Source organism: Clinocottus analis, unplaced genomic scaffold (assembly GCF_023055335.1).
Source record: "Clinocottus analis isolate CAN_PGR_092001 unplaced genomic scaffold, fCliAna1.0.p SCAF_22, whole genome shotgun sequence".
Classification (NCBI taxonomy): Eukaryota; Metazoa; Chordata; class Actinopteri; order Perciformes; family Cottidae; genus Clinocottus; species Clinocottus analis.
In genome coordinates, this window is record NW_027175954.1 from 11535178 (window position 1) to 11549118 (window position 13941).

At 44.3% G+C, this 13941-nt stretch overlaps 2 protein-coding genes across 3 annotated transcripts in view; one reads left to right on the forward strand and one right to left on the reverse strand.

Moving 5' to 3' along the window:
• sec23b (SEC23 homolog B, coat complex II component) lies at positions 1–10313 on the reverse strand. Of its 2 annotated transcripts, none has more exons than XM_068588741.1 (19): positions 10011–10313; positions 7191–7418; positions 6816–6873; positions 6619–6705; positions 5996–6232; positions 5805–5887; positions 5547–5691; positions 4547–4705; positions 4227–4342; positions 3965–4088; positions 3741–3821; positions 3544–3633; positions 3187–3293; positions 2802–2955; positions 2548–2625; positions 2217–2378; positions 1965–2051; positions 1606–1827; positions 1–998 (listed from the first exon to the last, which is right to left on the reverse strand). In XM_068588741.1, exons 2-19 carry the CDS (start codon positions 7409–7411, stop codon positions 909–911), a joined length of 2301 nt encoding a protein of 766 aa, XP_068444842.1. In that variant the 5' UTR covers positions 7412–7418; positions 10011–10313; the 3' UTR covers positions 1–908. The 2 variants fall into 2 exon arrangements, with proteins under 2 accessions (XP_068444842.1, XP_068444841.1); XM_068588740.1 differs by lacking the exon at positions 10011–10313 and adding an exon at positions 8697–8883.
• The window catches only part of ccdc85al (coiled-coil domain containing 85A, like), a 21574-nt gene continuing 17156 nt past the window's right edge, over positions 9524–13941 (forward strand). Inside the window, exons 1-2 of the mRNA XM_068588742.1 lie at positions 9524–10516; positions 11875–12973. Coding sequence (XP_068444843.1) covers positions 10271–10516; positions 11875–12973 — 1345 coding nt within the window. The 5' untranslated portion in view covers positions 9524–10270. The remainder of the gene's footprint in view (positions 10517–11874; positions 12974–13941) is intronic.

The window sequence follows — 13941 nt, forward strand, 5'->3', positions numbered from 1 at the left end:
TTTCCTGCCAACAGGGCTTTATATGGACAGCATTAGGGATCCAGACAGGGTCTAAATCAAACAACTATCCCTTTGATACAGACTTACAGCACAGTAAGGTTTGATTACAAAGACACTTAGGCAATCATCGGGTGCAAAATACCAGATGGTGATGAGGACTAAACTATAGAGTGCCTTATAAAGTTAAAAATAAAGCTCAATGCTCGTCATTGACAACAGAGTCAGTCTCTGTTGAGTTGATTTGACTTCAATTACTCAGAACATTAATCACTATCCATGTAGGATTTTAAATCTATACCTCAAATATGATGTGTATAATATTTACAAGCAATCAGTGAGAAGAGCGATGAGCCCTGTGAACATTTCACCAGCCATAGAAGGTACCTTTATAATGTGTTAATGAGAATATCCGACGCATACCGGTACCATCTTTAGCTATAGACAAAGCAAACACATACAAGCATCCTTTTTAACAGCACCAGTCACCAATTCTGATGCAGTAGACATATTTAGAGGACAAACAAACAAAAATAAAACAAAAGTTATTAATATTAATCTAATCAGTTTGTATGTCAGAGGTAATATCAAATATAAAAGAGAGGGTTTGATATTGCTTACATGGGGACACGATTGAGAGCTGGAGCCATTTCTCATAAATAACAAGTTAATGAAAATGAGTAAAAATGTTACTTATTTTTCATATCAGGAATGTGCGATTTGCCCCCTACATCCAGTTCATTTTGTTGCATGGATATGTCACACATGACTCCAGAAAGGACACAATCAAGCAAGCATACACAGTGGCCTCTCTGGGTTTGTGGTTCCTTTACAAAAACAGGGGAAATAAATGTTACTGTATCCCGATGTCATAACGTGAATGTCTGATCTCTTTGTGGTGAAATAGACGTCTACGTAGAGCTGGAAACTGCCAGTTTCTTCAAGTGGTCCATGAAGACCTGCAGGCTGACGTCATCCGTGAGGATCGGGGCACCCGTCTCCTACAGATGCACAGAAAACAAATGGAGCGTAAACAGAGGCCGAGTGACTTATGCACTTTGCGGACAGATCTTTGCATCACATACTCTGATCCCATGATCACTTTAGTAGAACAAAACTGGTTTATCACTAAGATTGGCTTATGCAGGGGCTTGTTCTCTAGATAATATCATTCTTGGAGTGCTGTAGATGTATTTAGTGTTTATAAACAACAGGGTAAAGTTCTTAATATGCGGGGGAGATTAATTCATTTCAACTTTCAATTTCCCACACTTGTATTCAGAGGTTGGCAAATCCAAGACCTGCTTTTTATGTCCAGTTTGACTTTAAATTTGTTTCAGTTTACAGCACAGCTTGTTTTTCCCCCAGGGGTGAAGACAATCCTGTGGTTTTAAAGTCTTGATTTCGAGGCAAGAAGGAAAATTGTTGCTTTACACTGTTATGAAACTGCTGTATGAGGTTGTAAATAACTTCAGCCCACTGAAGCTGCACAAGGAAGTGAAATGAGTAAAAATCCACTGACATCTTTAGATAGTGTGCTGAAAACTGTAGTTGACCTCTAAAAGCAATTTTTTCTCAAGTATTAATTTGTAGCTTATAATACAGTACCTGTCCCCAGGCGTAGCTGTTGTTGTGGGTCTGTGATGGGTTGACCTTCGAGAGCAGGAAACGAGCCTGTGAGCCTCCATGCTCTGTGTCGACGTAGCGCGGCATGGGGAAGCGCGTCTGCAGGATCTCCTGGGCATCATCCAGTGGAGCCAGCAACAGCTGTTTGAAATTCTCATACTCTGCCATTTCCTGGTAGCCGGCCTTACGCCACTGGGCTATGGTCTGTAAATAAAGAGGGAAATGACAGCATTAAGAAAGGCCTTCTGTAAATACAACTTTCTAGGTTTTTGGAACTTTAGTGCAACTAAAAGGAGATTAATCCATTGTGTCAAATGTTTGAATGAATTAAACTGCCTCACCTCTCCGTGGTAAATAACCAGCTGGAAGAAAGTGTCCATGAGCAGGATTCGATCTGGCAGGATACTGCTGCTGTCCAGGAGGACGGGCTGTGAACAAATACACGTCCAGAATACAGTTTGAACAACTCAAACACCACATAAATCAGCATTGACACACATTTCTGATGAAGACTTTCTGAAGCTTCTGGTAAAGTGCTGATGCTCCTGTAACATTGATAACAATAATAATGGTGTGGACAGTGTGAGGCTGACCTCTGGTGGTCCATGGAAGGAGTACGAGTAGAGGATGGGCTGGATCATGATCAGCGACTGAGTCAGGTCCTGCCTGACAAAGTGGTGCCTGTAATAGGACGACTCGTCGGGGCTGTTGTTGAAAACCTGCAGGAAGGGCGATCGCCGCAGGTGGAACATAAACTGCAGGAGGAGATGAACAAGTTAGTTTTTCAAAAAAATGTCTAATGCCAGTCAAAACAAATTAGAGAAAATGTTATAATTAAAATGTATGTTGTCATATTTTAATCAGATCCATAATGATTAAGGAAAAACAACTATTTAGTAAATATTATAGATTCTAGGCATTTACTTGTGGGTAGAGGGACAGAGACTCAGACAGCTTGAAGGATGTAGGATCATCTTTGTTGAACTGGCCAAACTTCTGACACTGAAACCCAGGTGAGACAAAACACTGTTCAAACATCGAGTACACACCTAACACAATCTGGCACATCATACGTAAATAATGACAGAAGGAATTCTTATCAAACAATCCAAACAATGCTAACTATGTATTGTTCTTGTCACAAAGCGTAGGTAGGGAGGCGTGTGTGCGTCACTCACCAGGCGGATTAGTTGCCTGTCAAGCCAACGCAGAACATCTGGTCCCTCCTCTGACTCTGCTCTGAAGACTCCCAGCCGAGCCATGAGCACGGCGGCCGCTTCCTGGTCGAATGACGACTCGATGTGCTGAATTTGGGACTGTGCATCTGCCCAGCTTAGGTGGGGACAGAACGAAAGAAAGCGAAGGGCGGGAGAACAGCAGGAGAGGTGCGGGTGAGCGTGGGTGTGGTGTGAATGACGCAAGTACACAGGTTGCTGTTTGGCTTCATTAGATCACTGCAGATCGTGACAGTCAGTGCAGCAAAATAACTTAGCTTGTTATTAATAATAAACAAATGATGTTCCAGGTAGACATGGAGTGAAGTTCACGTTAATGGTGTCTTACTTCCTTGCGATGGTTGTGACCCGTATCCTCCTCTGTGTGCTGGAGTGCTGGTACTGGGTTACAAACTGGATCGCCCCTCGGCCGCCTTGGGGGACTGGTGCATTGTGCTACACACAAACACAAAACAGTAGAGACAGTCAGACTTCTATTGTCAATCACTTCTCTCTTTGAATGAGCTGAACAAATGGCCTTCTATCAAAAAGGAAAACACAAAAAGAAGCCATTGTTTAAAGAGTTTCACAAAACAAAGTCTTCATCCCGTCACAATTATTCACTCTGAGATACGATTAGCAACTGTTCTTTAATCTGCCAACAGTAATCCCATCAGAGCTCACAAGATACTTTTTTTTTTTTTACCTGATTCACCACTTCAAAGAAAATGCCCAAAGTGGTGGAGGGGTTGAGACCACACACTTTCCACTGGCTCGTGCCACCGATACCCATCTCCTACACAAGACAGAGAGCATATTGTGACGGAGGCCAGTAAACAGCAGCGCTCAGATTACAATTCAATTGTGGGAAGGAAGGAATCTGACTCCTGGACAGAGACTCACATTCTCTGAAACACAAGAGCCCTTGGAGTGGAGTGAAACGCATGGGCCGATGGTCCCGCAAACCTTCACTTCCCTTGATGTCTGTAGACACAGAAAGACACACAACATGAGTATGCAAGTACAGATTTATTTTGTGCTCTGAAAAGAAGAATCACAAAGTTTGAGTGCAAACACAGCAAACAATGATATTCACAATGACTCGGATGACTTCATCACTTCTTTACCTTCACTTCCAGCACACCACCGAAGGCCATGCGGAAATCTCCATTGTAGTCTTTGCTGAAGACTCTCTGGAAGGTCTGCTTGAACAGGGAGGTGTTGAACGAGTCTCCCATAACAATGTGCCCCCTGATAATACATAACAAATTGTTTAGATTGATTGATTTCAAACTTTTTATGAGTTTAAAAAAATAATACCACATCCCTAATGGTTAGATTAATATAATCTGACACTCTCAAACAATTAAACACTAAGTTCTGACGTACCCAGTAAGATTAGATAAGCACTTCATCTCCAGCAGTCCCGTCTGGTCCAGGGCACAGGCGTAGATATCGATACAGTGGCCGTTTACGGCTGAGCGGTTGGCCATGGCTTCATAGTACTGTGATGCAAAAAAAAACACGCAGACACAAGACATGAAATGATGACATAATGTCAGTGAACATACCTCAAGTACGTTGTGTACTACATATGTTTGACTTTATTGTGTGGGGGAAGAAGTAAGTTATAATAAAAGGAAAATTTAACTTAAATACAATACTGTTGCAAATGCAAAGACATACAGAGGGTTTATGCACTTGCTTACCTTGGTGGCTTTCTTCAAATGGCGAGCGTTGTCTTTCTGGATGTCATGCCAGGAACGGATGGGGGTTTTCAACTCATCTCCCACCACCATGCCTGGGCCTTGGGTGGGGGGCCCTCCGATGAACAGCATCACACGAGCCCCTGTGTTGGGGAATGTACCCTGAGGAGGAATAAAGAATTAAACTGTGAGTAGAAACAATAGCCATGTTTGTTGTTTATGTCCAATATGCTTTTAGGGAAGTAGTTTTAAGCAAAAGGGCAAGTCCATAGTCCAGGAGTCGGGCAAAGTCAAAGAAACAGACTTTTGGTAGTATGCCACATAGTGACAAAGCCACTGAGATCTGCTTTTAAGTTCCACGTAAACAGTGATTCATTTCTACAGGGACAAAGTGTACTCATTCACAGAGAGCAATCAAATAAACAAACCAACAAATGGTGGATTCTAACCACTTTGTGCAGTTTGTATTTTTATGTAAAAAGATTCAACCATCAAGTGAAATGTCTCTTGACAAATCTGGAGTCACTAAAACCACCAAATTTATTCTAATTAGGCCTCATCTCCTATCTGCTGAAGAAGAGTACAGTGGGGGAAGGATCTGTTGCGTTATATAACCACTCAGATTAGCTGTAGGAAAAAAAAGGATAATGATAGTGGAGGGAAAAGATTGAAAGCAAATAAGAAACGAGCCTTTGAACTGGCAAAGCTCAAGTACCGTTTGTGCAGAAGATAGTCATCAGGCAGTGTGTGTCTTTCCTAACAGTTACATGTGGCACAATCATCTTGAAAAGGCCAAAGTTCAGGTTACTGGTAAAAGCCTCATTAAAGGACTGCTAATTAAATTTGTATTCAGAGAATGTTTGTTTTTTATTTAAAAAGTGTTAAACCACCACATGTAAGAAAAAATAATAAAGTAACTATGTATCTATACTCATAGTCCGGTATTATTTGCCTCCACTTTGTGTACAATTATATGTGCGCTTTAGAATGTCTGTATACTAACCTCCAGCAGGCCGACAGCAACAGTCAGCGCCACACCGGTTGAGCGAAGCGGGCGTTTGCCCTGAGGGACGGGCCACGGGTCTCTCTGAAGCTCACCGAGCAAGTCAGTTAGATTCATATCAACTCTGTGAACGGGCTGAAGGAACCTGTATTTGAACACAAACACACCTTAGGCAAGAAAAGCGTACTTTTATAACTTTTGGAAACGGCTTCTATTAACCGACCAAGACCAGAGTTAAGCGTAAATGCTCCTCCTCACCTGCAAGTAGCTGCAGCATCCTGAGGTGCCAGAGGACGACCAGGTTGTCCTGATGCTGCTGGCTTTGTTAAACCCAGCATCTCCTGAAACACAACCAAAAAAGGAAAAAAATAATTACAGTTGGCTTTTCACACATGAATCTCCTAATTTGTCTCGTATCTCAGTTTCCTCATTCCTTTGGCCCCACCAACCTGGATTTGTTTGGAGGAGAGGTCTTTGGTGCCCCTGAACACGTAGCTCTTGGCGATCCCCTCACAGCTCAGCTCGTGAACCTGAACCATGCGTCCGAATGTGATGAGGCCGACCAGGGCGTTGGGTGGCAGCAGGCTGAGTGACATCTGAAGGGACTCTTTGAGGGCCTGGAGGTCCTCTTCTTCCAAACATGTGTCCACCACATAAATGAAGATCAGAGGGGCCGTGGGTCCACGCTGTAAATAGGTCAGAGAAAAAAAGTTTCATTGAAAATCACAAACTTTGTTTCCACATACTTACACTGGCAGAGACCCTCTCATACTAATTATGAAAACCATATGCAGCATTTATGAAGCCACACCTGTTAACCATAAGCCCTAGCTACTAAGTCAATAATAGTTTTGTATAATCTTAATAACTGTATATATTAACATATCCAAACACTACATGATTATGACAAACGTCTTTCACTAATGACACTGTCAATATCAGTCCCAGTGGCCCTCCAAGTATACGGTCTTTTTTCTGATGACACTGACCCAACAACAGAGTACATCTAGAGTACATACAATCTCCTTGCATACATGTGAGGTCAGAGTGCAGACATGCATGTAGTATTTACCTGTACTATGTACTCAATGGTAGAAAACTGTGGCATGAGTTCCGCTGGCTGGTTCACATCAGATATGCCTGCATAAGAGGGAGGGAACTGCAAAGACACAGAACCAGATTAACAACCTTAATAAAGGAGTGCAGCAAGTACAAATGATCAGTCTATATAATATCAAACTAAAGTATGCAGTGAACATCAGGACTTACAGGGTTTCTCTGAAAGCAGAAGTTGCACGCCCATATTTTTGCTCTGAAGTCAACTTGACTGTGAAGGAGTCAGCAAAACAATTGGGTTAGGGATGCACTCATTTGGCAAAAGTGTAATTGTGACTGATAGCGAGCCACGTACGCATATTTGCAATGCCACCCATTTTACTCAAGGAATACTAAAATTAAGACATTTTAAGAACATAGTTGGCTCAAAAATGGTTAATTCCCATGTTAAAAAATAAGGCTAAAAAAATTAATACCATATACGTCAAAAAAAAAGGTTTAATAATCAAATCATTGTTTTTGATAACTTGCAGTTAAAATCAACATTAAAAAGTTGTAAGAAGGGGCATTGTTTCCCATTCAACTCACCATAGTGGGTTAAGCACTGCCTTGCAGTTGGCCCGGCTGCACAGAACTGGTTCGTACTGAACCGGTGGAAGGTCTGGCCTCTCCTTGAGTGGTGTGAAGAGACAGGAGACTGGGACCACTAGCCTGGTGGCTTCCAGGCGGCTGGAGGGCCAGAGGTTCCAGCTGAATCGCACCCCATCTCTGTCCTCGTTCTGTTGGATAAACTCCTGGTAGGACGCCATCACTGAGCTTCAGCAGGGAAAGAGCCCAATAGATCACAGTGAGCTTTGTTAAGTCCAACAGCCTAAAGAAGTTTCTGCTCTCTACTGACTGCAGTGAGCCGCTCTTTATACAGGTGCTCCTTTCACCGTCATACTAAAATAAGACGCAGATATTCAGAAGCATGACGCACATACGTGTCATAAGAAAACCTGACAAGCATGTTCTCCAAAAGTAGAAAGGACTCCCAGTAATATTTTTAGACTACACCTTTGTTGGCCCGTCACACCTTTGGCAAAGTGTCACTAGGATCCTGTTGTAGCAACTGTAAACTTTCCCTCTTTCTCACAGCTATCTGATCAGCCTTATATTTCCAAAGCAATACAACAGCATTTCAGCATGTTCACAAGGTGCATTTGAAAAGATGACTAAAAAACAAAAGTAAGTTGTCAGCTGGGCACAAGACTTCAGAGCATACAAGATGATCTTTCGGTCAAACATCTGTGTATTAGGGAAGGTCATTACATATTAACATACAAATTTTTTTTTTACAAAATAAACTATTGTTAATTTATTTAAGTAAAATTACAAACATTCCTTTATTCCAGTTTTTCCATTGGGATGTCTTACATAGGTCCGTCTTGGATATATATATATATATATATATATATATATATATATATATATATATATATATATATATATATTATTTATATATATATTTATATTATGAGAGAGAGAGAGAGATAACATTTTGTTTTGTCTAAACCCCCAGAAGAAAGACAAAAAAAAACAATCAACCTGAAAACATCCTTTTGAGGAGATAAATAGTCAATACGCTTGTTGACGGTGTATTGCCTTACAGACATAGTTTGTTGGAGACGTTATTTTTTTGTTTCAAGTGGAGTACAAAGCCACCATGAAATTGTATTATAAATCATAGAAAGAATTACCATTTATGTTGGATGTACACAACGGCTAGCTTTAATGAGCAGCACAGGCCACGTATCATTTATGATGGACCCACCAGCGAAGATTAGACACGTTATCTGCCGTGCACAGCATTTCTAATTCGAAATGAACAAAGTGTACTAGTAACGATAGTGTTGTGGAAACGACATTACTTGAGCGCTAATCATCGTTGCCAAATATCTCTACGTGGCTGTCACTCAACAGCAAAGCGGACGCTTCGCCGGGAGGCTGGTTGGGCGAGCTAACGGAATGTAGCGTTAGCTAGCATTAGCCCACTTCCTGTCCCGTTTGAGTGGAAGCGGCCTACTTTAGAGCAAAGTTAAGTCGAGTGCTTACCTTGGATATCAAATTAGCCTCACGTCTAGACACGAGTGAAATAGTCGGTTGTGTTCAAAAGAAATTACAGCATTTGGAGATAAAAGCAGACGGATGTACAGGTCAGGAATACGACAGTGAGGGGATCGCTCCCTGCCAGCCGGCTCTTGCGCTTTACTAAAATGACGTGTTACTCCAAATTCAGGCGTCTCCTATTGGCTTTTACATCGGTGACGGCGGTAGGACGTGCTATGCGTGCGCAATGAATTGTGGGAAATGTAGTTTAAAGTATTGACCTACCGCTACAAGGCCGGTATCTGCCCTAACGGCTGTGTCAGGTAGTTGTAGATTTTATGATCTGACGCAAATATTGTTCAGTGTGATGACGTATGATTAGACACAGACTTACTTACTCATAATCTATTTCTACCAGTAGTAACATGAAGCTAATGAACACTTAATTTGCAGATTTCTATTCTACTATTACTGAAAGTGAGCGATGGCCAACTGCTCCTGGCCACAGTTTTTGCAAAATTGCACAACTCAAGTCGGTAGTTAAACTTCAACTGCAATGCACTTCATCTGATTTAAGTAGACGTTAAAAATAAAATAAATGTAATTTAAAGAATGACATTTGAACCGAACAGAACGATAGCGTCGTGCTCGCGTGTATATGCCAAGTGATTTAGCCTGAATACTGAAGTATTTATAATCTTACGGTGTACATTTCCCGCAAAGTATACCTGTCAAGTGTCAACACATTTCAACAATACGTCAAGTCGGGGGGAACTCGGAACCTGCAGGAAACCTGCCAACCCCCCTCCACCCTTGTAATAGCGTAAATTCCGAAAGGAAGTGAACTCAGCATTTCACACCGCTTGTTTAGCGTGTCTTTGGACGTTAAGTGGCGCTGTAACCAAGCAGCATTTTTGGTGAAGCTTAAATCCCTGGAGGGGAAGAGAAAGGGAGCGAGAGAGGGAGCGAGAGAGAGAGCGAGAGAGAGAGAGAGAGAGAGAGAGAGAGAGAGAGAGAGAGAGAGAGAGAGAGAGAGAGAGAGAGAGAGAATGAGAGAGAGAGAGACAGAGAGAGAAAGAGAGAGAGAGAGAGAGAGAGAGAGAGAGAGAGAAGGGGAGAGCTGCTCCCTCTCCTCTCTCCATGTTTCTGCCGCGCGCAGCGGACTCTCTCCTCTCTCTTTTCGCAGTGTGCTGAACCTACAGGCGGCAGGTGTGTGCACCGAGGCTTTTCTCACTTTAACCACGTCTGGGAGCCCATTTTGATGTAGTCAACCGAGGCGATAAGTCGCGCTGTAAGTGGGCTGGCCACGTACGGTACAACCTGGCTGTGAGGATGTTGCAGTGATAGACAGCAGAGCAGCTTCTCCACTGTATCGCTCTCAGCCGGCGTCGTCAGCTGTTGCTCGAGCAGAGAGTGGAGGAGTCGCGAGCAACAGAAAAAAAAAGGCCGAACTATGCGACTGACTTTCTGCCGGTAACCGTTTTCCAGCTCAAGTCGACCGGGGAGCGGATGCGAGCTGAGGTTGCCAACCAGCCTCTGACTATTTTCTGTCCTTTGTCGGTGCCGGAGGAGCCGTGCCAATGGAGAAGGCGACTCCGCCGCCCCAGCCCCAGCTCCAGCTGTCGATAGCGAAGACCGAAAGTCCAGCGGAGGACATCTCCGGTCTGACTGACGAAGAGCTGCTCAAGTGGACCAAGGAGGATCTGGTGCGGCGGCTGAGGCGGTCCGAGGCCGACAAGATGAGCGTGATTCTGGACCACGGGAATCTCATCCGAGAGGTCAATCGCAGCCTCCAGCTGCACTTGAACGAGATCAGGGGGCTGAAGGTGAGGGCGCGCGCATTGGTGAAGGATGAGATCATAGTTTTTGGAGCGCACCTGAGAACGCGCATAGCATGAGGAATGTTCAGCTGCTGAAGCGAGCACGATGAAGCATGATGTGAGAATAGATGGTGTCGTTGGAGTTCAACGCGCCTTTGTGAGGGCCTGCATGAGAATATGATGCGGATGATATGGATGAACGTAGACCCTGCAGGCTGTTTTGGCAGCTTCACCTAAGTTATGAAAATAAGTTTTCATTTATTGTTTTTTTCAATTTAAGGTTTTAGTTGATTAATTAAGAGTTGAATTACCACCGGAAGGGACATCAATGCCAAATTGTGTCCTTACAACGTAGCTTAAAAAATAGAGCAAGTCTAAGTACAGTTATAAGGTAAAAAGTCATCCTAATTCTGAAAGGATTGCATGTTCCTTTATTCAAATGCCAATGCTCAAATCTGGTGTCCAGATCTCTCTCTAAACTACACACACACACACACACACACACACACACACACACACACACACACACACACACACACACACACACACACACACCTCACATTCCTAGACAGTTCCTGCACATCCTAGTATGCAGTACAATTTTGCCTTTCGAGCAACGTGGCATTTGCTTTGCAAGCATGCTAACATTCGCCTTTTCAGTAACCTTTATGCTGCCTTCCTTTTCTGCACTGCTATTAAGTGGACTTTGGCACAATATCCACAATATTAACAGATAAGGCTGAGACGCAGCCTGAAGTAGCCTCGGAGGAAACACATGGGGATCATTTGCCTTTCTCGGAGACCTCGTCACCTCTCCACCCATCCAAGCTGCCTAATTACACAGGAAAGAGCTGGAGGGTAAGAAAGGGATAGGGAGGGGAGAGAGGAATGAGCTCTTGGGTAGGTGAAGGAGGGATGTTTAAGTAAACGTGGCTGGGTGTGAAATGGTAGGGGCGTGTGATTTCATTGCTCTAACCCAGTTCTGTGTGTGGCCTCTCCAGCTTCTGCAGAGCATTCCACCCTATATTACTTCCCATTGAATGGCACACAGCGAGTCAGTGCTTTTGTGGGGAAGACAGACAGGATTAGGATTCCATTTCATTATGACTGCATGCAGTGTTAGACTGATATCTAAAAGAGTGGTGAATTGAATTGAAATTGGACGGTGGTTGCAATGATGTTGCTGGAGTTTAGTTGGAATCAAGAGAAGAAACATTTTGTTTTAGTTTTGCACCAAATCAAAAGTTCATTTGAGTAGTTTCTGCCCTGATCAGCATTGTCTTATTTTATGGGAGTGTCTTCATGATAAGGGCCTCAGTTTAAATCTCTCTTTCCCTCTTGTGCTTTCCTTCTCGTCCCCTCAGGACATTAATCAGAAGCTGCAGGAGGACAACCGTGAGCTGCGGGATTTGTGCTGCTTCCTGGACGACGACCGTCAGAAAGGCAAGCGTGTATCCAGGGAGTGGCAGCGCCTCGGACGTTACAGTGCCAGCATCATGCGCAAAGAGGTGACCCTCTACCTCCAGAAACTCAAGGAGCTGGAGCTCCGACAGGACGAGGTAATCCGGGAGAACCTGGAGTTAAAGGAGCTCTGTCTGCTGCTGGACGAGGAGAAAGGGGTGGTAGGGGTGGGAGGTGGGGTCGGAGGAAGTGTAGTGGGAGGGAGTGTAGGGATGGGAGGGTGCCGCAATTCCATAGACAGCCAGAGTAGTTTGCTGTTGGTGCCCGGGCACGGCCTCCTGATGAGAGACGTGGGGGACGGGAGCAGCACCTCCAGCGCAGGGAGCGTTGACAGCTCCGATCACCCTCAACATAAGCAGCCTCACCTGGCTCCAGGAGTGGGTGTGGTTAGTAGCGGTGGGGAAAAAGGGAGCCCCGAGCTTGTGCACAAACCCAGGTGCAGCAGCATCAGTGGAATAGGAGGCATAACTGGAGGAGACAGGGAGGTGCCCAGCCCTGAGCACCCTGCTGGGCGCCACCGGAGTACAAGCCTGGAGTACCCATACACCCTGCCCCAGCTCTGCCGGCCCCGCTGCGGCTCCATATCTGTGCCTGACCACAGTCGAGTCATGCGGGGCCTCAGTCCGGAAAAATACGGGAGGAACGTGGGCCGGCGCAGTCCGGAGCAGCACCCCAAGCACCACAGCTCTGATCTCCTCCTGGGCCAGAGGCAGCACTTCTTGGGTCAGGGAGGCAGCGGGGAGCTCTATCAGAGGCACCACAGGAGCAGCATTAGCAGTTTAGGCTGCGGAAGCCCTGAGCCCAGGCAGGCACATTTAGGGGCCTCTGAGCACCATGAAAAAGGCTGCGTGGTCCAGGGGGGCAGCCCCGAAACTCATCGGCACCAGTACAGTATGAGCCCTGACCATGTGAAGTTTGGCAGCCCTGTGAGAGATGGGCAGAGGAGGCCGGCAGGAGACGAGCTGTCGCCACACCATCGGGGCATCTACAATGGCATGAATGGTAGGTGTGTGTGCATTGTAATGTGATATATGCATGTGACGAGGATGACCTTGTGTCACACACACACACACGCACACAAACGATTGCACCAACAGTTAAAACAAACGCTTCTCAAGGTTTTTTGCTAACGTATTGTTGTCTCTCTGTGCAAGAAGGATAATGGCATTGTAGAGATTGTTTTCTCACTACAGAAATGTAAAAATTAAAAAGAAGAATTGCAGCGAGATATCCGATGCACCTATTTGATTGAGAAAACACAGATACTCTTCCTCATTCCGACCGTTGAAAAAGATTTACAGCATTATTGATTTTTTTGGCATCTCGAGAGAAATGTGGGTTGGCTCAGTGGATGAGAGAAAAAATAAGGGGTTCAGATTATTTCATTATTTTACACCTCCTGTATGAAAATTGAACAGATTCGACTCAAATGAACCATGCTTAGATATCGGTGTGCGTTGTAGCATTGCAACACACATAAACCTCTTGGACGAAGAATTTCCGCCCTGACTTTGCTGCAGTCGTTCCTCTCTCAGTGAGATGCGTGAGAGTTAAGGATGTCAGCTAGTAGGAAGAATATCAAAGTACCAACTTGGCTTCTGTTTAAATACCCCACAGTGGCTGATAATGATTTCTGGAGTCCGGGGGAAAAAACTGCTGAGTGGCACAGAGCTGGCAGAAGCTAAAGGACAAATTCCTCAAGGTGAAATATCTGCCTGACTTTGCAAAACAAGGCTGATATTACAAGAGAAAGAGTGTACACAGAGCAGAGTAAACCTAACATGTACAGGAAGGAGTTCAATTACCTCTCATAAAGTACTGTCAGTTATGAATTACTGGAGGGATATGTTTTTATTTATAAATAGACGATTAGAAAGCAAAGAAATGATGTGTGTGCTTTCTTCCTATCTCTTTAAGTGCTACTCAAAGGTGCATTCTTTACACATAAAGATGTGTTTACTCATCACACG

What these genes read in the sequence shown, in the direction of transcription:
- sec23b (XM_068588741.1), bottom strand. Translation starts at nt 7,411, where the DNA reads ATGGCGTCCTACCAGGAGTTTATCCAACAGAACGAGGACAGAGATGGG. An exon ending in GATGCTGCAGCTACTTGCAG is followed by an intron (nt 5,692 to 5,804) that starts GTGAGGAGGAGC and finishes GTTCAAATACAG; the next exon opens with GTTCCTTCAGCCCGTTCACA. An exon ending in GTCACAACCATCGCAAGGAA is followed by an intron (nt 2,956 to 3,186) that starts GTAAGACACCAT and finishes TCCCCACCTAAG; the next exon opens with CTGGGCAGATGCACAGTCCC.